General features: G+C 42.1%; 1 protein-coding gene across 5 annotated transcripts in view; it reads right to left on the bottom strand.

The window, feature by feature from the left end:
* Positions 1-2,575: 2,575 nt before the first annotated feature.
* The window catches only part of ccdc120a (coiled-coil domain containing 120a), a 190,793-nt gene continuing 166,207 nt past the window's right edge, over positions 2,576-27,161 (bottom strand). For 4 of the 5 annotated variants that reach the window (XM_055891073.1, XM_055891078.1, XM_055891075.1 and 1 more), the window contains 5 exons: positions 25,637-25,696; positions 25,205-25,385; positions 20,297-20,377; positions 18,920-19,879; positions 2,576-6,384 (listed from right to left, as the gene is read on the bottom strand). In XM_055891073.1, coding sequence (XP_055747048.1) covers positions 6,282-6,384; positions 18,920-19,879; positions 20,297-20,377; positions 25,205-25,385; positions 25,637-25,696 — 1,385 coding nt within the window. In that variant the 3' untranslated portion in view covers positions 2,576-6,281. The remainder of the gene's footprint in view (positions 6,385-18,919; positions 19,880-20,296; positions 20,378-25,204; positions 25,386-25,636; positions 25,697-27,161) is intronic. The other variant, XM_055891077.1, reaches the window with a different exon arrangement.

The following is a 27,161-nucleotide window of genomic DNA, read 5'->3' as shown; positions in this document are numbered from 1 at the left end:
TAAAGTCAAACGTCATACATTGTTGATTCATACAGACACCTGTTTTGGTGCCAGTGTCAACAACGTGTCACACGTAACATTTACGTCATTTAGCAAACGCTCTTATCCAGAGCGACTTACAAATTGGAAAGTTCATACATATTTCACCCTGGTCCCCCCCATGGGAATTGAACCCTGGTCCCCCCGTGGGAATTGAACCCACAACCCTGGCGTAGCAAGCGCCATGCTCTACCAACTGAGCCACACGGGACCACTGAGGAACACAAACCCCACACACGCTGTAAGCTGCTTATATCACAGCTATTTGGTCAAGAAGTTGGAAGCATCACGTCACAAGAAGTTCTACTGAAGGAACTCTGAAATTTTTCACAGTAATAATCCATAGAATTTTCAAGAGAAGTGCAATTTTTTAAAACATTTAAAATGAAATTGTGCTCAACTACAGTAGGGACACGTACAGAATTAAACAACTAGTCAACCATTGATCATTTAACCTGAGGGAAATATTGGTTTGCTTTGTTTTGAATTGATTGTTGTTGTCATGTGCAGCTTGGTTGTAAATACAAAATGGAGGAAGCAGAAAAGCTATTTTTAGTTAGTCTGGAGACGAGCATGGCAGCATTTGGCAAAGAGGAATAAAGAGATTAAAATTCAGCTTAGCCTGGGGAGATCCAGACATAATTCAGCTCTGTTTCACACGAAGTGATCCAGTCTGGATGTCGATGCAACTGGTGTATGTCCCAATACCATATTTATTAAAACATTTTTTTATTTTTTATTTTTTTAAACCTGAATGAGGTCCACTCTTAAGTCCTTGAACAAAGATCGATTGCTTTAGTAGCTACTGTATAGCACAATATCTCTTTTAGAAAAGTGTCTAGGCATAGGTGAGAATACAGCATGGAAAGCAATATTTAATATTTTCAGGAAAATACTGAACAGAAATGTATGTATTGCTGTCTATGGGTTATGGGAATGTTGGACAGGATAGCCTACATTGAGTTTAGCCTGGTGCCACATCTGTTTATGATTTTGCCTACTTGTCATTGGCTGAACATGAACATGTCTGGCATGACAATTCCATTAGGTGTTGAACAGACTGGCTACCAGGCTAAACAGACTGGCTACCAGGCTAAATAGACTGGCTACCAGGCTAAATAGACTGGCTCCCAGGCTAAATAGACTGGCTACCAGGCTAAATAGACTGGCTCCCAGGCTAAACAGACTGGCTCCCAGGCTAAATAGACTGGCTACCAGGCTAAATAGACTGGCTCCCAGGCTAAATAGACTGGCTACCAGGCTAAATAGACTGGCTCCCAGGCTAAATAGACTGGCTCCCAGGCTAAATAGACTGGCTACCAGGCTAAACAGATTGGCTACCAGGCTAAATAGACTGGCTGCCAGGCTAAATAGACTGGCTACCAGGCTAAACAGACTGGCTCCCAGGCTAAACAGACTGGCTCCCAGGCTAAATAGACTGGCTACCAGGCTAAACAGACTGGCTCCCAGGCTACACAGACTGGCTACCAGGCTAAATAGACTGGCTACCAGGCTAAATAGACTGGCTACCAGGCTAAATAGACTGGCTACCAGGCTAAACAGACTGGCTCCCAGGCTAAATAGACTGGCTACCAGGCTAAACAGACTGGCTCCCAGGCTACACAGACTGGCTACCAGGCTAAACAGACTGGCTCCCAGGCTAAACAGACTGGCTCCCAGGCTAAACAGACTGGCTCCCAGGCTAAATAGACTGGCTCCCAGGCTACACAGACTGGCTCCCAGGCAAAACAGACTGGCTCCCAGGCTAAATAGACTGGCTACCAGGCTAAACAGATTGGCTACCAGGCTAAATAGACTGGCTCCCAGGCTAAACAGATTGGCTACCAGGCTAAATAGACTGGCTACCAGGCTAAACAGACTGGCTCCCAGGCTACACAGACTGGCTACCAGGCTAAACAGACTGGCTCCCAGGCTAAACAGACTGGCTCCCAGGCTAAACAGACTGGCTCCCAGGCTAAATAGACTGGCTCCCAGGCTACACCGACTGGCTACCAGGCTAAACAGACTGGCTCCCAGGCTAAACAGACTGGCTCCCAGGCTAAATAGACTGGCTACCAGGCTAAATAGACTGGCTCCCAGGCTACACAGACTGGCTACCAGGCTAAACAGACTGGCTCCCAGGCTAAATAGACTGGCTACCAGGCTAAATAGACTGGCTACCAGGCTACAGTATATGATGTATGATGGACAAGGACTTAAACAGGAAAAAGTCAAGAAGACAGCATCGATTTGATGTTATGGATGAAGGTAGATTTACCAGTAATACTTATCATAGATTTGGATGCTATGGATGAAGGTAGATTTACCAGTAATACTTATCATAGATTTGGATGCTATGGATGAAGGTAGATTTACCAGTAATACTTATCCGTTCCAGTGTTTTGGTCTGAGGATGGTCAATACCTGATTTCATATTTAATCTGGCTGGTCTCATGGTTCAATTCATATCAATTCATGGAAAACTTAACGCAGTACAAAAACATAATAGACAGTTTTAGCAGTAATAACCCCCCCCCCCCCCCCCATGTTGTATTTTTTGTTCAAAAAAACATTTCTAAATTTTCTCATTCTGATCACAAATCACATTCCCTTCATACCTCTCCACTACAACAGCCAGGAAGTATGGGACAAAGAAATGATTGTGTAACTCAAATATTACATTTTCTATCTGAATTTTTTCCCCAGTTGTTTTAAAGAACTCACTGAGTTTCAAAGAACAGGACATCAATTGAACAATAGGACATGATCAATTGAACAATAGGACATGATCAATTGAACAATAGGACATGATCAATTGAACAATAGGACATGATCAATTGAACAATAGGACATGATCAATTGAACAATAGGACATGATCAATTGAACAATAGGACATGATCAATTGAACAATAAGACATGATCAATTGAACAATAGGACATGATCAATTGAACAATAGGACATGATCAATTGAACAATAGGACATGATCAATTGAACAATAGGACATGATCAATTGAACAATAGGACATGATCAATTGAACAATAGGACATGATCAATTGAACAATAGGACATGATCAATTGAACAATAGGACATGGTCAATTGAACAATAGGACATGATCAATTGAACGATCCACGTTATAACGCTCTAAACATTAAAAAGTCATTTGTGATTGAGCCGACATATGCGGTGTTTACCACATTGCCTTTATAAGGTGCATAGCCAAATCTGAGCTGTCGTTTGCATGGCTTTATATGGGGCAGCAGGTATCCTAGCAAGTAGGAGCGTTGGACCGGTTAACCGATAGGTCGCTGGTTCGAATATCCGAGCCAAATAGATTAAAAAATATGTCGATGTGCCCTTGAGCAAGGCACTTAACCCCTAATTGCTCTGGATAAGAGCGTCTGTTAAATGACCAACATTTTTTAAATTAGGTTATCCTCCTTTACCCAAGTGTCTCTGTCCTGCTGCTCGTCATAGATAAGAATATTGTGCTTGTTTTATTCAGCAGACGGCTCGCATCTTATTTGGTTAAAGGGTTAAAGTTCTGCTTAGCTGAGAAGAGAAATTCCGAACGAAGTGATCTATGACGTTCTCATTATCTGTGGGCTGGGCTCGGTAGGCAGTGGAAAGAATATAAGCACACTTTGCTGCCACCTATTGGGACACTAGTGCAAGCAGCAGTCTGGAACAACACAGCGCTTTGTGTTTGAAACGGAGCCAAAGGGATAACATGACTCTTATTTGTCCTGATTATGTGAAGCATCATACAAGGACTGGTGCTAGCTGCTATTGTGTCCAGTCTGGTCTCATAGACTCGACGTAATATAGTAAATGTAAATCTGAGACACTCAAATTAGTATGATATGTAATGTTTGGTTTGGTTACATAAGACAGAAAGTATAAGGATTAGACCTTTTTTTTCAATTTCCGGCTAATTACATACCCAAATCTAACTGCCTGTAGCTCAGGACCTGAAGCAAGGATATGCATATTCTTGATACCATTTGAAAGGAAATACTTTGAAGTTTGTGGACATGTGAAATTAATGTAGGAGAATATAACACATTAGATCTGGTAAAAGATAATACAAAGAAAAAAAACGTGTATTTTTTTATATATATTTTTTTCTTTCCTCCATCATCTTTGAAACGCAAGAGAAAGGCCAAAATGTAGTATTCCAGGTTAGGCATAATTTAGATGTTGACTACTAGATGGCAGCAGTGTATGTGCAAAGTATTAGACTGATTCAATGAACCATTGCATTTCTGTTCAAAATGTTGTCTCAAGACTACCCAAATGTGCCTAATTGGTTTACTAATACATTTTCAAGTTCATAATTGTGAACTCTCCTCAAACAATAGCATGGTATTATTTCACTGTAATAGCTACTGTAAATTGGACAGTGCAGTTAGATTAACACGAATTTAAACTTTCTGCCAATATCAGATATGTCTATGTCCTGGGAAATGTTCTTGTTACTTACAACCTCATGCTAATCGCATTAGCCTACGTTAGCTCAACCATCCCGCGGGGGGGGGGGCGCACGATCCTGTAGAGCTTTTAAGGAAAAATCGAATGTAGGGTTGTTGGTCGGGGTGGATGGGTGGGCGTATAACACGAACGTCTAGCAAACCGATAGTTTTAGCATTTTAGCAACTACTTAGCATGTTAGCTAACCCTTTACCTAACCTTAACCCTTTAACTCCTAACCCCTAGCCTTACTAACGTTAGCCACCTAGCTAATATTACCGATAACAAATTGGAATTTGCTTTGCAAATTCGTAATATATTGTACGAATTGCAATTCGTAACATATCATACGAAATGGATGACGGACATCAAAAATGAATACATACCATATGAAACTTAACATGTCATACTAATTGGAGTGTCCTGGATTTACCTTTACTATGTTACGTCTACCCCTGAGTCCAGGTTGTTGTTTGTTATTGAGAGAGCAGTGTGCTAGAGGGAGCTGGTATTGTTTTATTGTTTCTTGTGGACAAGCAACTGACTAAACCTCATCGCTGACATAAACCACGCCCCTTCATTTTGTCTGTCTGACATAGAAATGTAATTATAGACTGCAGATCCTTCTGTAGACTGAGATCAATCAGTGTATCGGAGTTAACATAGGCATCTCTTTCCCATTCCCTAACCAACCTGATTCGTAGTACTGTAGGGTCTGTGTGACAAGATATGGGTGTGCTTTTCGTTTGGTTAGTCTTGTGTGTATTTATCTATTTGTTGTCCCTACTAAGACCTGGAATTCTATGTGGATGATGATGATGATGATGAAGATGGTTCACTTAGAGAAATTCAGTATTTCTGTAACAGTTGAGGAACATGTAAATACTGTCCATGACCGTGTTCCATTTCAACTTCCTTTACCTGGATTAGTTGTATAAACTACTGTACAGCAATGTTCAGCTGGACTATATTTCTACCAGAGACTGATTGAAGTGCTAGACTCTTTCAAGCACCGTTTCATTGATCATCAGAGGCAATGCATGATCCGACTTTGATGATGCAATGCAAAGAAAAGCTCCCTTAGGGGGAGATAATAAAAAATAAAAAAAACACAACGACTTCTCTTTTGAGTTCTAGAAGAATGTCACATTCTTCTATCATTCTCTCCCCCAAAAATGTGCAGAAAAAATACAAATATTGTGTAAATAAATGTCCTTCATATTTTCCTTTTTGTACGGAGGTCCATGAAGTTGCTCTACAATATGACTGTGTATCATTCAGTCAGTAACATGTCTGTTTGTGGTTGTTAGACCAGTGTACCCGGGGTAGGCAGGTCACCTCTGGTTGTTAGACCAGTGTACCCGGGGTAGGCAGGTCACCTCTGGTTGTTAGACCAGTGTACCCGGGGTAGGCAGGTCACCTCTGGTTGTTAGACCAGTGTACCCGGGGTAGGCAGGTCACCTCTGGTTGTTAGACCAGTGTACCCGGGGTAGGCAGGTCACCTCTGGTTGTTAGACCAGTGTACCCGGGGTAGGCAGGTCACCTCTGGTTGTTAGACCAGTGTACCCGGGGTAGGCAGGTCACCTCTGGTTGTTAGACCAGTGTACCCGGGGTAGGCAGGTCACCTCTGTTTGTTGTTGTTAGACCAGTGTACCCGGGGTAGGCAGGTCACCTCTGGTTGTTAGACCAGTGTACCCGGGGTAGGCAGGTCACCTCTGGTTGTGGTTGTTAGACCAGTGTACCCGGGGTAGGCAGGTCACCTCTGGTTGTTAGACCAGTGTACCCGGGGTAGGCAGGTCACCTCTGTCAGTGCTGGGTTCTTTCAGGGTCAGCTCCTGCATCTGGGATGGGAAGGACTCCTGATACAGAGACCTGAGAGAGAGAGAGAGAGTTTCAAGTTTCAATGTCATGTGCAAAAGTACAGTGAAAAGCTGTTCAGCTCTAAACCCAGCAATAGCAATGTAGCACTAAAAGTAACAATGTTGAACAACACACAATAAATATAAATAAGAAAAACACAAGAAAGTAAGAGTACTGTATACAGGGTCAGCATACTGTATACAGGGTCAGCATACTGTATACAGGGTCAGCATACTGTATACAGGGTCAGTATACTGTATACAGGGTCAGCATACTGTATACAGGGTCAGCATACTATATACAGGGTCAGCATACTATATACAGGGTCAGCATACTGTATACAGGGTCAGCATACTATATACAGGGTCAGCATACTATATACAGGGTCAGCATACTATATACAGGGTCAGCATACTATATACAGGGTCAGCATACTGTATACAGGGTCAGCATACTATATACAGGGTCAGCATACTATATACAGGGTCAGCATACTGTATACAGGGTCAGCATACTATATACAGGGTCAGCATACTGCATACAGGGTCAGCATACTATATACAGGGTCAGCATACTGCATACAGGGTCAGCATACTATATACAGGGTCAGCATACTGTATACAGGGTCAGCATACTATATACAGGGTCAGCATACTGTACACAGGGTCAGCATACTGCATACAGGGTCAGCATACTATATACAGGGTCAGCATACTATATACAGGGTCAGCATACTATATACAGGGTCAGCATACTGTACACAGGGTCAGCATAATATATACGGGGTCAGCATACTATATACAGGGTCAGCATACTGTATACAGGGTCAGCATACTGTATACAGGGTCAGTATACTGTATACAGGGTCAGTATACTGTATACAGGGTCAGTATACTGTATACAGGGTCAACATACTATATACAGGGTCAGCATACTGTATACAGGGTCAGCATACAATATACAGGGTCAGCATACTGTATACAGGGTCAGTATACTGTATACAGGGTCAGTATACTATATACAGGGTCAGCATACTGTATACAGGGTGAGCATACTATATACAGGGTCAGGATACCATATACAGGGTCAGCATACCATATACAGGGTCAGCATACTATATACAGGGTCAGCATACTATATACAGGGTCAGCATACTATATACAGGGTCATACTATATACAGGGTCATACTATATACAGGGTCAGCATACTATATACAGGGTCATACTATATACAGGGTCATACTATATACAGGGTCATACTATATACAGGGTCAGCATACTGTATACAGGGTCACCATACTATATACAGGGTCATTATACTACATAATACACTACACTACACTAAACAATACACTACAAAATGAACTACACTACATAAAACACTACATAATACACTACATAATACATTACATAATCCAATACACTACACTACATAAAAAAATACATAACACTACATAATACAATGTACTACACTACATAATACAATACACTACATAAAACAATACATAACACTACATAATACAATGTACTACACTACATAATACACTACACAATACAATACATAATACAATACAATACATAATACAATACATAATACAATACAATACATAATACAATACATAATACAATACATAAAACAAGATATAATACACTGCATAAAACAATACACTGCACAATACAATACATAATATCCTACACTACATAATACACTACATAATACACTACACAATACACTACATAATACACTACACTACATAATACAATACACTACACAATATCCTACACTACATAATACACTACACAATACACTACATAATACACTACACTGCATAAAACAATACACTACACAATACATAATATCCTACACTACATAATACACTACATAATACACTAAATAATACATTACACTACATAATATAGTACACTACATAATATAGTACACTACATAATATAGTACACTACATAATATAGTACACTACATAATATAGTACACTACATAATACACTACATAATATAGTACACTACATAATACACTGCATAATATAGTACACTACATAATACACTACATAATATAGTACACTACATAATACACTACATAATATAGTACACTACATAATACACTGCATAATACACTACACTACATAATACAATACACTACATAATACAATACACTACATAATACAATACATAATACACTACATAATACACTACATAATACACTACATAATTCACTACATAATACACTACACTACATAATACAATACACTACATAATACAATACATAATACACTACATAATACAATACATAATACACTACATAATACACTACATAATACACTACATAATACACTACACTACATAATACAATACACTACATAATACAATACATAATACACTACATAATACAATACATAATACACTACATAATACACTACATAATACACTACATAATACACTACACTACATAATACAATACACTACATAATACAATACATAATACACTACATAATACAATACACTACATAATACAATATACTACATAATACACTACGTAATACAATACACTACACTACACAATACACTGCATAATACACTGCATAATACACTACATAATACACTACACTACATAATACACTACACTACATAATACAATACACTACATAATACACTACATAATACACTACATAATACACTACACTACACTGCATAATACACTACATGATACACTACATAATACACTACATAATACACTACACTACACTGCATAATACACTACATAATACACTACATAATACACTGCACTGCATAATACACTACACTACATAATACACTACACTACATAATACACTACATAATACACTACATAATACACTACATAATACACTACATAATACACTACACTACACTGCATAATACACTACATAATACACTACACTACATAATACACTACATAATACACTACACTACATAATACACTACACTACATAATACAGTACATAATACACTACACTACATCATACACTACATAATACACTGCACTACATAATACACTACACTACATAATACACTACACTACATAATACACTACATAATACACTGCACTACATAATACACTACACTACATAATACACTACACTACATAATACACTACACTACATAATACAATACACTACATAATACAATACACTACATAATACAATACATAATACACTACACTACATCATACACTACACTACATAATACACTACACTACATAATACAATACACTACATAATACAATACACTACATAATACAATACATAATACACTACATAATACACTACACTACATAATACACTACACTACATAATACACTACACTACATAATACAATACACTACATAATACAATACATAATACACCACACTACATAATACACTACACTACATAATACACTACACTACATAATACACTACATAATACAATACACTACATAATACAATACACTACATAATACACTACATAATACACTACACTACATAATACACTACACTACATAATACAATATACTACATAATACACTACATAATACACTACACTACATAATACACTACATAATACACTACATAATACACTACATAATACAATACACTACATAATACACTACATAATACACTACACTACATAATACACTACACTACATAATACACTACACTACATAATACACTACATAATACACTACATAATACAATACACTACATAATACAATACACTACATAATACACTACATAATACACTACACTACATAATACACTACACTACATAATACACTACACTACATAATACAATACACTACATAATACAATACACTACATAATACAATACACACCACTACATAATACAATACACTACATAATACAATACATAATACACTACACTACATAATACAATACATAATACAATACACTACATAATACAATATACTACATAATACACTACGTAATACAATACACTACACTACACAATACACTGCATAATACACTACATAATACACTACACTACATAATACACTACACTACACAATACAATACACTACATAATACACTACATAATACACTACATAATACACTACACTACACTGCATAATACACTACATGATACACTACACTACACTGCATAATACACTACATAATACACTACATAATACACTGCACTGCATAATACACTACACTACATAATACACTACACTACATAATACACTACATAATACACTACATAATACACTACATAATACACTACACTACATAATACACTACATAATACACTACACCACATAATACACTACATAATACACTACACTACACTGCATAATACACTACATAATACACTACACTACATAATACACTACATAATACACTACACTACATAATACACTACACTACATAATACACTACATAATACACTGCACTACATAATACACTACACTACATAATACACTACACTACATAATACACTACACTACACTACATAATACACTACATAATACACTGCACTGCATAATACACTACATAATACACTACACTACATAATACACCACACTACATAATACACTACATAATACACTACACTACATAATACACTACATAATACACTGCATAATACACTACATAATACACTACACCACATAATACACTACATAATACACTACACTACATAATACACTGCACTACATAATACACTACATAATACACTGCACTACATAATACACTACACTACATAATATACTGCACTACATAATACACTACATAATACACTACACTACATAATACACTACACTACATAATACACTACACTACATAACACACTACATAATACACTACATAATACACTACACTACATAATACACTGCATAATACACTACAAAATACACTACATAATACAATACACTACATAATACACTACATAATACACTACACTACACTGCATAATACACTACATAATACACTACACTACACTGCATAATACACTACATAATACACTGCACTACATAATACACTACACTACATAATACACTACACTACATAATACACTACATAATACACTGCACTGCATAATACACTACATAATACACTACATAATACACTGCACTACATAATACACTACATAATACACTACACTGCATAATACACTACATAATACACTGCACTACATAATACACTACACTACATAATACACTACACTACACTACATAATACACTACATAATACACTGCACTGCATAATACACTACATAATACACTACATAATACACTGCTCTGCATAATACACTACATAATACACTACACTATACACTACATAATACACTGCATAATACAATACACTACACTACATAATACACTGCAAAATACACTACATAATACACTACATAATACACTACATAATACACTACATAATACACTACACTACATAATACACTGCATAATACACTACAAAATACACTACAAAATACACTACATAATACACTACATAATACACTACAAAATACACTACATAATACACTACATAATACACTACATAATACACTACATAATACACTACATAATACACTGCATAATACACTACAAAATACACTACATAATACACTACATAATACACTACATAATACACTGCATAATACACTACAAAATACACTACATAATACACTGCATAATACACTACACTACACAATACAATACATAATACACTACACTACATAATACACTACATAATACACTACAAAATACACTACAAAATACACTATATAATACACTACATAATACACTGCATAATACACTACACTACACAATACAATACATAATACACTACATAATACACTACACTACATAATACACTACACTACATACTACACTACACTACATAATACACTACACTACACTACATAATACACTACATAATACACTGCACTGCATAATACACTACAATATACACTACATAATACACTGCATAATACAATACACTACACTACATAATACACTACATAATACACTACACTACATAATACACTGCATAATACACTACATAATACAATACATAATACACGACATAATACACTACATAATACACTGCATAATACACTGCATAATACAATACACTACACTACATAATACACTACATAATACACTACACTACATAATACACTGCATAATACACTACATAATACAATACATAATACACTACATAATACACTACATAATACACTGCATAATACACTACATAATAAACTACACTACATAATACACTACATAATGCAATACACTACACTACATAATACACTACATAATACACTGCACTGCATAATACACTACATAATACACTACATAACACTGCACTACATAATACACCACACTACATAATACACTACATAATACACTACATAATACAATACATAATACACTACACTACATAATACACTGCATAATACACTACATAATACACTACACTACATAATACACTACATAATACACTACACTACATAATACACTACACTACATAATACAATACATAATACACTACACTACATAATACACTGCATAATACACTACATAATACAATACATAATACACCACACTACATAATACACTGCATAATACACTACATAATACAATACATAATACAATACATAATACACTACACTACATAATACACTACATAATACAATACATAATACACTACACTACATAATACACTGCATAATACACTACATAATACACTACACTACATAATACAATACACTACATAATACACTACACTACATAATACACTACACTACATAATACACTACATAATACAATACATAATACACTACACTACATAATACACTGCATAATACACTACATAATACACTACACTACATAATACAATACATAATACACTACACTACATAATACACTACATAATACACTGCATAATACACTACACTACATAATACACTGCATAATACACTACATAATACAATACATAATACACTACATAATACACTACACTACATAATACAATACATAATACACTACACTACATAATACACTACATAATACACTGCATAATACACTACACTACATAATACACTGCATAATACACTACATAATACACTGCATAATACACTACATAATACACTACACTACATAATACACTGCATAATACACTACATAATACACTACACTACATAATACAATACATAATACACTACACTACATAATACACTACATAATACACTGCATAATACACTACATAATACACTACATAATACACAACATAATACACTACATAATACACTACACTACATAATCCAATACACTACACTTTTCCTATATCCTTTGTCGCACATGACCACACAACTGGGCAGTAGTACAGGTTTTAAATGTTACTGTCGTAGCTGACGTATATATACGGTTGAGTCATCGGCGTACCAAGACACACAGGCTTTATTCAAGGTCAGTGGAATGTCATTAGTCAAAACAGAAAACAATAATGGTCCTAGCTGGCTGCCCTGCGGTATACCACACTCAATCAAATTTGCATTAAAGATGGCTCCCATTAAAGAAACCCCTATTAGATTGTTATCTATCTAAGGCAGAGGATGGAAATACAAAATAAATCGAATGTTTTTTCAGCAATAGGTTATGATCAAATATATGAAAAGATGCGCTGAAATGTAACAAAACGATTTTCTTATCAATTTCTTTCAACCAACCATTCCAGTGTTTTTTTTTGTTTTTATTTTACTTGCTGTGTTGTACTCACTTCGCCTCCATGGCCTTTTTATATTTTATTTATTTATACATATATCTGTTTGCCTTCACCTCCCTTATCTCACCTCACTTGCTCACATTGTATATAGACTTATTTTTTTATTTTTTTCACTGTATTATTGACTATATGTTTGTTTTTACTCCATGTGTAACTATGTGTTGTTGTATGTGTCGAACTGCTTTGCTTTATCTTGGCCAGGTCGCAATTGTAAATGAGAACGTGTTCTCAATTTGCCTACCTGGTTAAATAAAGGTTAAATAAATAAATAAAATAAAATAAATAAAAAATCAGTCATTTGTGTCAGTGCACTACATGTTGACTGCCCTTCTCTATAAGCATGCTGAACGTCCGTTCATTCGTTTTTCCAAAAGTTTGCTAAGCACCGGTAAAAAGCACCGGTAAAAAGCTGATTGGTCGGCTGTTTGAACCTGTGCTTTGTTATTCTTGGGTAGCGGAACGACCTTCGCCTCCCTCCGAGCCTGAGGGTACACACCGTCTTCTAGGCTTAAATTGAAGATGTGGCAAACTTCAGCAATTTACCATCCGGGTTCTCGGTACAAGGTGGCTCGTCCTTACTTGTCCCTTTGACTCATCCCTCTCAGCCATACAGTTTTTTTCAATTCATCCTCTATCCATGGAGATTTGGAAGTTATAACAGTTCGTGTCTTGACGGGTGCATGTCAGTAACCGGAAGAAGCAGTTTCATAAAAGTGCGTTGTCAAGTCGTTCCTCATTACACATTATCAGCACAGCAAATATTTTTCACATCTTCGACATACCAATCATTGCAAAACTTCTTGTATGATCGCTTATACACAATTTTAGGACCCTTCTTTAGGAACTTATTTTTTTCTAGACGTGGATATTATGATCACTACATCTGATGGATGTGGACACGGCTTTAGAGCAGATTTCTGCTGCATTAGTAAACATGTGGTCAATACACGTGAGTGATTTAGTTCCCGTTTCTGTTTGTAAATACGCTGGCAGGTTGACTGATAACCTGAACAAGGTTGCAAGTACTGGTTATTGTTTGAAGCTTCTTTTTTTGTGTGTGAACAGCTGGTTGACAACCAGTTCAATAGTTAGGGTCATCCAGAAAATATTCCTCTCTGTTCATATTACATTCATCATCGAGCATTTCACACATGTAGTTCAAATACAGACTTTTAGCACTTGGAGGTTATCGGAGCACTTTTCCTTCCTGTATATTCTATACCCATGTATAGATACTACTACATCATCAAAGGAATGATCAAATCTGTTTCTGAGATGGCCTAGAATATTAATGTTTTTAGGTGTTCGTAGGTTGTCATGAACCTTGTTCCTCAGGCTACATATTTTGTTATGGGTTATTTTTTGTCCTTTTTCTGGATTGCTTGTTTGTTGTTTTTAGTGATATTCTGAAAGGCTGATCCGAGGTAGACGTGCCAGAGCCAATGGTACCGATTGGGCTTCTTCCCTTAAGGCAGACCGTTTCAGTGGAAACAGTGGAATTCAATTCTATAGGCATATGATTATTGCTGACAATACCCTTGGCGCTAACAGCCAAAGGAACATAGATTAGGTTAATTACATTACATTTACATTTACATTTTAGTCATTTAGCAGACGCTCTTATCCAGAGCGACTTACAGTAGAGTGCATACATTTTATTACATTTTTTACATTTCATTACATTTTACATACTGAGACAAGGATATCCCTACCGGCCAAACCCTCCCTAACCCGGACGACGCTATGCTAATTGTGCGTCGCCCCACGGACCTCCCGGTTGCGGCCGGCTGCGACAGAGCCTGGGCGCGAACCCAGCCCAGCCTGGGCGCGAACCCAGAGACTCTGGTGGCGCAGCTAGCACTGCGATGCAGTGCCCTAGACCGCTGCACTTCTATTTCTCTGGGATGTAATACGATATAATAGGATTTCGATGTCCTCTGTTGTCTTATTATGAGAGGAGGACTGGAGCACTACCAAACTCACACTGTCAAGTCTCTTCAGCAGTTTGCTATGTTGATGGAGATCATTCTGGAACCCCTGTGGTTCGGGTGAATCCAGTCTCTTAAGCAGTTCGCTATGTTGATGGAGATCATTCTGGAACCCCTGTGGTTCGGGTGAATCCAGTCTCTTAAGCAGTTCGCTATGTTGATGGAGATCATTCTGGAACCCCTGTGGTTCGGGTGAATCCAGTCTCTTAAGCAGTTCGCTATGTTGATGGAGATCATTCTGGAACCCCTGTGGTTCGGGTGAATCCAGTCTCTTTTAAAGACTGGTTGCTCCCACAGCAAGTCAAAATTGTCACAAAAGTTTGTTCAGGAAACTCGTCTAGGGCAGCGAGGCGACTGTAACGTTCCAAATCCCTTCAATAACACGGCAGGGGACCAGAGATTATTATATTCTTCCCTGTGCCAACAAAGACGTTCAAGAGAATGTTCTAGTCTTTCTTCAGTTCCTCGTCGTAACCGCTAACTGTTGTGCTGTTTTAGCAGAAATCCGGGGGCATAAACTTGCGGTCCCAGCTGAAAAAAGCTAACCGCGGAATCCATAGATATCAGAACTTCAACTTTGATTAAAAAAAACGATTTCATAAAATACAAAAGGTCATCTCAGATAGTCCGTGTAGCCATTTTGTTAGTTATTTAGCAGTCTTATGGCTTGTGGATAGAAGCTGTTCGGGAACCTGTTGGTGTCAGACTTGTTGCTCCGGTACTGCTTGCCATGTGGAAGGAGAGAGAACAGTCTATGTCTTGGGTGGCTGGAGTCTTTAATGATTTTACCGGTCTTGTTGTATTCTTTCCTTTCACACCGCCTGATGTAGAGGTCCTGGATGGCAGGGAGCCCGGCCCCAGTGATGTACTGGGCTGTCCCTACCACCTGATATAGAGGTCCTGGATGGCAGGGGGCTCGGCCCCAGTGATGTACTGGGCTGTCCTCACCACCTGATATAGAGGTCCTGGATGGCAGGGAGCCCGGCCCCAGTGATGTACTGGGCTGTCCTCACCACCTGATATAGAGGTCCTGGATGGCAGGGAGCTCAGCCCCAGTGATGTACTGGGCTGTCCCCACCACCTGATATAGAGGTCCTGGATGGCAGGGAGCTCGGCCCCAGTGATGTACTGGGCTGTCCCCACCACCTGATATAGAGGTCCTGAGGGAGCTCAGCCCCAGTGATGTACTGGGCTGTCCTCACCACCTGATATAGAGGTCCTGGATGGCAGGGAGCCCGGCCCCAGTGATGTACTGGGCTGTCCTCACCACCTGATATAGAGGTCCTGGATGGCAGGGGGCTCGGCCCCAGTGATGTACTGGGCTGTCCCCACCACCTGATATAGAGGTCCTGGATGGCAGGGAGCTCGGCCCCAGTGATGTACTGGGCTGTCCTCACCACCTGATATAGAGGTCCTGGATGGCAGGGGGCTCGGCCCCAGTGATGTACTGGGCTGTCCCCACCACCTGATATAGAGGTCCTGGATGGCAGGGAGCTCGGCCCCAGTGATGTACTGGGCTGTCCCCACCACCTGATATAGAGGTCCTGGATGGCAGGGGGCTCGGCCCCAGTGATGTACTGGGCTGTCCCCACCACCTGATGTAGAGGTCCTGGATGGCAGGGAGCTCGGCCCCAGTGATGTACTGGGCTGTCCCCACCACCTGATGTAGAGGTCCTGGATGGCAGGGGGCTCGGCCCCAGGGATGTACTGGGCTGTCCCCACCACCTGATGTAGAGGTCCTGGATGGCAGGGGGCTCGGCCCCAGTGATGTACTGGGCTATCCGCACCTCCCTCTGTAGGGAGGACTTCTTGTACTTGTTCCTGTCCTCAGCCGTAGCCTCGGGGTTGTCTACGATAGCTCTGTGTGCATTAGCCCTGTCCTTTAGTTTAGCACCAACCTCAGTGGTAATCCAGGGTTTTTGATTGGGGAAGCAGCGAAACTTCACCGTGGGACAACGTCGCCGAGGCATTTCCTTATGAAACCGGTGATGGAGGTGGTTAGCTCGTCGATGTTATCTGGAGAGTCTGGGAACATATTCCAATCAGAATCTCAGATTTTGATGACCATTTCTCAACTGAGTGTGTCACGGGTACTTCCTGTTTGAACTTCTGCTTGTAAACAGGAAGCATGAGTATATAGTCAGGATCTGATTTGCCGAATGGTGCACGAGGGACGGCCTTGTAGGGTAACAGTGGTCTAAGACTTTACTATCCCTAGTGGTGAAGGACACGTGTTGATCACGTGTCTTAATGACGCGGAATTAAAATCGCCGGCGACAAAAAAAAGCCAGCCTCCGGATGTAAGTTTTCCTGCTTGTTTATAGCCTCGTCCATTTACTTAGGTGCCAGCTTGGTATATTTCTTGTCCTGTGGTGGAATGTATCCAATAGTCACGATAACAGATGAAAACTCCCCCGGGAAGGTAGACGGGTCAGCATTTGACCATCAGGTATTCCAAGACGGGTCAACAATGGCTCGAGTCAGCACACTATTTGTCGTTGACGAAGAGGCAAAACCCTCCCCCCCTCTCTCATTTCCCTGACCGCCCTGTCCGCTCGGCGAATGGAAAAGAGAGCGAGATAAATAAAAGGAAATGAAAATCCTAATAATAATAATAAAATGTTAAACGTCAATAATATTTATGACTTACTATTGTAATAAAGTGCCTCTGGCAGCAAACGGAGGACGACAACAGAGAGACAGAACATTAGAGCGTACACACTGACTTACGACAACCACTCAGACATAGCATACTGTACATACCAACCACACCTACCTGCCATGTAGCGGATGCCCGTGGAAGGTCTGTGACTGTGGCAGGTGGCAGGGAGGATAGTCTCTGTCTCGGTCTCCCTGGTAGATCTGGGGCTGGTGTGGGAGCTGCTGAGGGTGTGACCCGTGCAGGGAGTTTGTGGTACGCCTCCTGGGGGACCCCCTGTTGTCCTGCCCCTGTACCTTCCCCCCCACCGCCACTCCACCCAGGCTGTTCCTCAGGTACCAGTCCCTCAGGCCCTCCAGAGCCAGGGCCTTATGCAGGCTGCGGATGGGGTCGTCTGGGGTGACGGAGTCAGAGTACTGGGGTGGTCCGAGCTGGTGGTTGTGGTTGAGATTGAGACCGGGTCCTGATCCAGAGCCATGCTGTTGCTTTTGGGACTCAACCCCAGACCCCTGGTGGGGGTACAGGGCAGCTGTGGAGGTCCCGGTCGAGGAGGAGGAGGTGGGAGGAAGAGGAGGGTCAGAAGAGGAGGAGGTGTAAGAGGAGAAGTGGAGCACCTCCTGCTGGTGGTGCTGGAGAGGGATGAATGGACCACAGGACTTGGTACGGGTTACCTTGACCCGGCGTGGCTCCCCAAGTTTCCCCCGGAGCATCAGGGGGCTGGAGTAGGCTGGCGGGCCCCCAGAGACGTGCTGGGGCCCCGGGGGATGTCCCTGGGGGTGGGGGTAGCCGTTGAAGTGAGAAGGAGGAGGTACAGGGACAGAGGAAGGGAACTTTCCATTGCCATGGACCTGTTGGACCTGTCTCTGCTGCTGTTGCTTCCCCCATACATAGTCCATCAGGATATCACTGTAACCCCCGCCTCCCCCTCCTCCTCCTCCCTGCTCATAAGACCCTGACGGGGGGCCAGAGGAGGGGCCAGGGGAGGGGCCGCCGACCTGAGACTGATGAGGAACCACCTGGGCCGCCTCTGGATTGTCTGACCACTGCTTGGTAGTCGTCACTGTGGATATCGCTGACCTGGAAAAGGAAAGAGATACATTAAAAAAAATGTATTTAAACCATCGAAGAAGAAAAACAGGGAGGAGGAGGAGAACAAGAAGATGAGGAAGAAGATTCCTTTCTGAGATGAAGACTTCTAGCTCCGGCGTGTGTATATAGCAGCTCACCTGATGTGATTTTGGACACTAGTGGGTTAGGGTTAGTTCTATAGATTAAGGACTCTATATAATCAGATCTACTATGCGGGGTGTCTGCTGTCACCGGTTAATGCTTAATCTGATTGAATCTAAGCCTAAGACTTCAGCTCACCTGATGTGGTTGTGGACACCTGTTGGTTTAGGGTTAGGTGTACAGACTAAGACTTCAGCTCACCTGATGTGGTTGTGGACACCTGTTGGTTTAGGGTTAGGTGTACAGACTAAGACTTCAGCTCACCTGATGTGGTTGTGGACACCTGTTGGTCCGTTCCGAGCGAAGAGGGGAGTGGTAGGTACACTTCTTCCCTCCATATTGCTTCTGGGAAGAGTGCGACAAACACAGCAAGAGTCTGCGTTAGGACTACAACATACCACAGTCTCAAAACAGGACATATCTAGGAAGTTAGAATGTTATGAAACTGGGCCATAGATTCTGTAGGAGACAATGTCACTCTTCCTGGTTAGAATGTTATGAAACTGGGCCATAGATTCTGTAAGAGACAACGTCACTCTTCCTGGTTAGAATGTATGAAACTGGGCCATAGATTCTGTAGGAGACAACGTCACTCTTCCTGGTTAGAATGTTATGAAACTGGGCCATAGATTCTGTAAGAGACAACGTCACTCTTCCTGGTTAGAATGTTATGAAACTGGGCCATAGATTCTGTAGGAGACAACGTCACTCTTCCTGGTTAGAATGTTATGAAACTGGGCCATAGATTCTGTAGGAGACAACATCCCTCTTCCTGGTTAGAATGTTATGAAACTGGGCCATAGATTCTGTAAGAGACAACGTCACTCTTCCTGGTTAGAATGTTATGAAACTGGGCCATAGATTCTGTAAGAGACAACGTCACTCTTCCTGTGTATCAGTGGTTTACGGGAACTTTTGAAGAAGAAAGACCCATTATACACTGGACAAAACATTAGGAACACCTGCTCTTTCCATGATATAGACTGACCAGGTGAATCCAGGTGAAAGCTATGATCCCTTATTGATGTCACCTGTTAAATCCAATTCAATCAGAGTAGATGAAGGGGAGGAGACAGGTTAAATAATATTTTTAAAGTCTTGAGAGAATTGAGACATGGATTATGTACTGTATGTGTGCCATCCCGAGGGTGAATGGGTAAGACAAAAGATTTAAGTGCTTTTGAACGGGGTATGGTGGTAGTAGGTGCCAGGCGCACCGGTGTCAAGAACTGCAACGCTGCTGGGTTTTTCACACTCAACAGTTTTCCTGTGTGTATCAAGAATGGTCCACCACCCAAAGGACCTGCAGCCAACGGCAGGCCAGCGGTCCAAAACTGGTCATTGATGAAAGAGGACAAAGGAGTCTGACACGAATTGTGCAGAGCAACAGACAGGCTACAGTTAGTCAACTGACAGTCCAGTACAACATCGGTGCCCATAGACCCACAAAAGAATCCACGACTATGGCAGCCGACAACCTCACAGAGTTCTACCTCTTTCAGCAGCAACAAAAAAACAAGAAACTGTGGTTGCATTGGGCTAAGGAACGAAAACACTGGCCACTGGAGAATGTGAAAAAAAACCATTGCCTGGTCTGATGAATACCCGGGTTTCTGCTGTTTCACGCTGATAGGAGGAGCACGGTATGGAGAAAACCACATGGGTACAGGCATCCATCGTGTCGCGTGGCATCATTGCAGGCTGGTGGTGTTACGGTGTGACGGTGTGTTTTCATTGGGCCCTTTGATAAAAGGGGTGCGACACTCATTGCCAATCAGCTGCATGCCTTCATCACAGCAGTGTAGCCATTTGCACCTTTGTTTTTCTCAGCAGGATAATGCACCTTTGTTTTTCTCAGCAGGATAATGCACCTTTGTTTTTCTCAGCAGGATAATGCACCTTTGTTTTTCTCAGCAGGATAATGCACCTTTGTTTTTCTCAGCAGGATAATGCACCTTTGTTTTTCTCAGCAGGATAATGCACCTTTGTTTTTCTCAGCAGGATAATGCACCTTTGTTTTTCTCAGCAGGATAATGCACCTTTGTTTTTCTCAGCAGGATAATGCACCTTTGTTTTTCTCAGCAGGATAATGCCCGATGCCACAAGGATTGTCCAGGAATGGTTCCACGAACATGACGGTGAACTCAGTTTACTGCAGTGGCCTGCCCCAGTCAACAAGTCTCAATCCAATTGAGCATCTGTGGGATGAAATGGAACGAACTAGTCGGAGTATAGATCCACTGCCAGCCAACTTGACATAACTGTGGGAAGCATTGGAGTCAACATGGGCCAGCATCCCCTGTGGAAACGCTTTCAACACCTTAGTAGAGTCTATGCCCCCTACTCACAAGGCAGGCAATACGCTTGACCTCATCTTTACTAGATGCTGTTCTTCCACTAACCTCATTGCAACTCCCCTCCAAGTCTCCGACCACTACCTTGTATCCTTTTCCCTCTCGCTCTCATCCAACACTTCCCACACTGCCCCTACTCGGATGGTATCGCGCCGTCCCAACCTTCGCTCTCTCTCCCCCGCTACTCTCTCCTCTTCCATCCTATCATCTCTTCCCTCTGCCCAAACCTTCTCCAACCTATCTCCTGATTCTGCCTCCTCAACCCTCCTCTCCTCCCTTTCTGCATCCTTTGACTCTCTATGTCCCCTATCCTCCAGGCCGGCTCGGTCCTCCCCTCCCGCTCCGTGGCTCGACGACTCATTGCGAGCTCACAGAACAGGGCTCCGGGCAGCCGAGCGGAAATGGAGGAAAACTCGCCTCCCTGCGGACCTGGCATCCTTTCACTCCCTCCTCTCTACATTTTCCTCTTCTGTCTCTGCTGCTAAAGCCACTTTCTACCACTCTAAATTCCAAGCATCTGCCTCTAACCCTAGGAAGCTCTTTGCCACCTTCTCCTCCCTCCTGAATCCTCCGCCCCCCCCCCCCCCCCCTCCTCCCTCTCTGCAGACGACTTCGTCAACCATTTTGAAAAGAAGGTCGACGACATCCGATCCTCGTTTGCTAAGTCAAACGACACCGCTGGTTCTGCTCACACTGCCCTACCCTGTGCTTTGACCTCTTTCTCCCCTCTCTCTCCAGATGAAATCTCGCGTCTTGTGACGGCCGGCCGCCCAACAACCTGCCCGCTTGACCCTATCCCCTCCTCTCTTCTCCAGACCATTTCCAGAGACCTTCTCCCTTACCTCACCTCGCTCATCAACTCATCCTTGACCGCTGGCTACGTCCCTTCCGTCTTCAAGAGAGCGAGAGTTGCACCCCTTCTGAAAAAACCTACACTCGATCCCTCCGATGTCAACAACTACAGACCAGTATCCCTTCTTTCTTTTCTCTCCAAAACTCTTGAACGTGCCGTCCTTGGCCAGCTCTCCTGCTAACTCTCTCAGAATGACCTTCTTGATCCAAATCAGTCAGGTTTCAAGACTAGTCACTCAACTGAGACTGCTCTTCTCTGTATCACGGAGGCGCTCCGCACTGCTAAAGCTAACTCTCTCTCCTCTGCTCTCATCCTTCTAGACCTATCGGCTGCCTTCGATACTGTGAACCATCAGATCCTCCTCTCCACCCTCTCCGAGTTGGGCATCTCCGGCGCGGCCCACGCTTGGATTGCGTCCTACCTGACAGGTCGCTCCTACCAGGTGGCGTGGCGAGAATCTGTCTCCTCACCACGCGCTCTCACCACTGGTGTCCCCCAGGGCTCTGTTCTAGGCCCTCTCCTATTCTCGCTATACACCAAGTCACTTGGCTCTGTCATAACCTCACATGGTCTCTCCTATCACTGCTATGCAGACGACACACAATTAATCTTCTCCTTTCCCCCTTCTGATGACCAGGTGGCGAATCGCATCTCTGCATGTCTGGCAGACATATCAGTGTGGATGACGGATCACCACCTCAAGCTGAACCTCGGCAAGACGGAGCTGCTCTTCCTCCCGGGGAAGGACTGCCCGTTCCATGATCTCGCCATCACGGTTGACAACTCCATTGTGTCCTCCTCCCAGAGTGCTAAGAACCTTGGCGTGATCCTGGACAACACCCTGTCGTTCTCAACTAACATCAAGGCGGTGGCCCGTTCCTGTAGGTTCATGCTCTACAACATCCGCAGAGTACGACCCTGCCTCACACAGGAAGCGGCGCAGGTCCTAATCCAGGCACTTGTCATCTCCCGTCTGGATTACTGCAACTCGCTGTTGGCTGGGCTCCCTGCCTGTGCCATTAAACCCCTACAACTCATCCAGAACGCCGCAGCCCGTCTGGTGTTCAACCTTCCCAAGTTCTCTCACGTCACCCCGCTCCTCCGCTCTCTCCACTGGCTTCAAGTTGAAGCTCGCATCCGCTACAAGACCATGGTGCTTGCCTACGGAGCTGTGAGGGGAACGGCACCTCAGTACCTTCAGGCTCTGATCAGGCCCTACACCCAAACAAGGGCACTGCGTTCATCCACCTCTGGCCTGCTCGCCTCCCTACCACTGAGGAAGTACAGTTCCCGCTCAGCCCAGTCAAAACTGTTCGCTGCTCTGGCACCCCAATGGTGGAACAAACTCCCTCACGACGCCAGGACAGCGGAGTCAATCACCACCTTCCGGAGACACCTGAAACCCCACCTCTTCAAGGAATACCTAGGATAAAGCAATCCTTCTGCCCCCCCCCCCCCCCCCTTAAAAGATTTAGATGCACTATTGTAAAGTGGCTGTTCCACTGGATGTCATTAGGTGAATGCACCAATTTGTAAGTCGCTCTGGATAAGAGCGTCTGCTAAATGACTTAAATGTAAAATGTAAATGTATGCCCCGAGGAATTGAGGCTGTTCTGAGGGCAAAAGGGGGTGCAACTCAATATATTTGGAAGGTGTTCCTAATGTTTTGTACACTCGGTGTAGATGTGGATAGAATAGATGGTTCCTAGTTGCAAATAGATACAAACCCCAGCAGTTTGTACTGACTAGTTTGTATCATCTGTTTGTACAAACACTAACTTATTAATTTACTTTGAACAATTACACAATATGACATTGGCTTTGCTTGTTCTCTGTGGTTTTAGGCTGGGTATCTTTTAAAGCACTTTGTGACAATTACTGATGTAAAAAAAGGGCTTTAGAAAAAAAAACATGTGAATGATTGACATTTGGGTCAGAGACGGGACGGTGTAGCTGCAGCAGTACCTGGCAGAGAGGGCCAGTGAGCTGTGCTGCGTGGTGGTCCTCATCGCATAATAGATCTCAACAGGAGAAAGCTTCCTACACAGCCTGCTGTCTGGATTACTGCTGCTTCCATTACCATTACCAGTGGACAGCTGGGGCCGAGACGGGGACAGACAGTCAGGGGCCACACCCGAAGACTCATCTAGAGAGAGAGAGAGAGAGAGAGCGAGAGAAAAGACAAAGGGATGAACGTTTGGTGAGGACTGAAAGTAAACCTTTGCATCAATAGGTTGTACTGTATTTAACATGACTAGGTTGTACTGTATTTAACATGTACTGTATTTAACATGTACTGTATTTAACATGACTAGGATGTACTGTATTTAACATGACTAGGAGGTACTGTATTTAGCATGACTTGGTTCTTCTTCTAGTGTACTCCTATAGGCTCACCGTTGTCATGGTCCCCTGTAGAATCAGACGTGGAGCTGCTCTCGGAGTTCACCGTGTCATCTGTGGAGGAATACACACACACACACACACACACACACACACACACACACACACACACACACACACACACACACACGCAAACACACACACACACACACACACACACACACACACACACACACGCAAACACACACACACACACACACACACACACACACACACACACACACACACACACACACACACACACACACGCAAACACACACACACACACACACACACACACACACGCAAACACACACACACACACACACACACACACACACACACACACACACACACACACACACACACACGCAAACACACACACACACACACACACACACACACACACACACACACACACACACACACACACACACACACACACACACACACACACACACACACACACACACACACACAGGACAAGTCAGATTGCAACATAGTCAGAGTGCACCATATAACTCACCCACTGTCCCTTATATCTAAATCTTAACCTGAAATCTGTGCCTCGTGACTTGAGTCACATTTCCATGCATATCCCCTATAAGAATCAGTCCAAAATTGACATTAGAATTGCTCTGCGTATCTCCGGTAAGATTCAGCCCTCACCCTGTGCTCACCGTGTACTCACCGTGTACTCACCACCACATGGGCTGCATCTGAGTACGGCACACACTTCTCTTTTTACTAGTGCACTAAAACACAGTGTGGCCAAAAGTAGTGCACTAAAACACAGTGTGACCAAAAGTATGACTAGGATGCACTAAAACACAGTGTGGCCAAAAGTAGTGCACTAAAACACAGTGTGGCCAAAAGTAGTGCACTAAAACACAGTGTGACCAAAAGTAGTGCACTAAAACACAGTGTGACCAAAAGTAGTGCACTAAAACACAGTGTGACCAAAAGTAGTGCACTAAAACACAGTGTGGCCAAAAGTAGTGCACTAAAACACAGTGTGGCCAAAAGTAGTGCACTAAAACACAGTGTGGCCAAAAGTAGTGCACTAAAACACAGTGTGGCCAAAAGTAGTGCACTAAATAGGGAATAGGGTGCCATTTCCGACCCTTGGTAGAGTGAGTCAGGTGGTAGTTACATAACTGTTAGCATTGTTCTCTCTGTGTCCTCCATGTGCTTTCCCTGGACATCGTGTGTGTGTGTGTGTGTGTGTGTGTGTGTGTGTGTGTGTGTGTGTGTGTGTGTGTGTGTGTGTGTGTGTGTGTGTGTGTGTGTCAGCCCAGTAATAACGAGACTGTTCCTGACTTCCTCTCTCTCCTCTGTAACAATGCCCTCCCTCCCTCCCCTTTCTATCTCCGCCGTCCATCCCTGCCTTTCCGGGGTCAATGGTTGGTTTTTCCAGGGACGGAGGAGGAACCCGAGTTCCTAACGAATCTAACAACCGTGGTATTAAACACACGGTTCCCACAGCGCAGCCATGACATCATAATCCTCTGATCCATTGCTAAGTGTTACCTGAGTTTCC

The sequence above is a fragment of the Salvelinus fontinalis genome, chromosome 31 (genome assembly GCF_029448725.1).
Source record: "Salvelinus fontinalis isolate EN_2023a chromosome 31, ASM2944872v1, whole genome shotgun sequence".
NCBI classification, from domain to species: Eukaryota; Metazoa; Chordata; class Actinopteri; order Salmoniformes; family Salmonidae; genus Salvelinus; species Salvelinus fontinalis.
The sequence above is the reverse complement of the archived record's forward strand: the minus strand, read 5'-3'. Positions and strand labels throughout refer to the sequence as shown.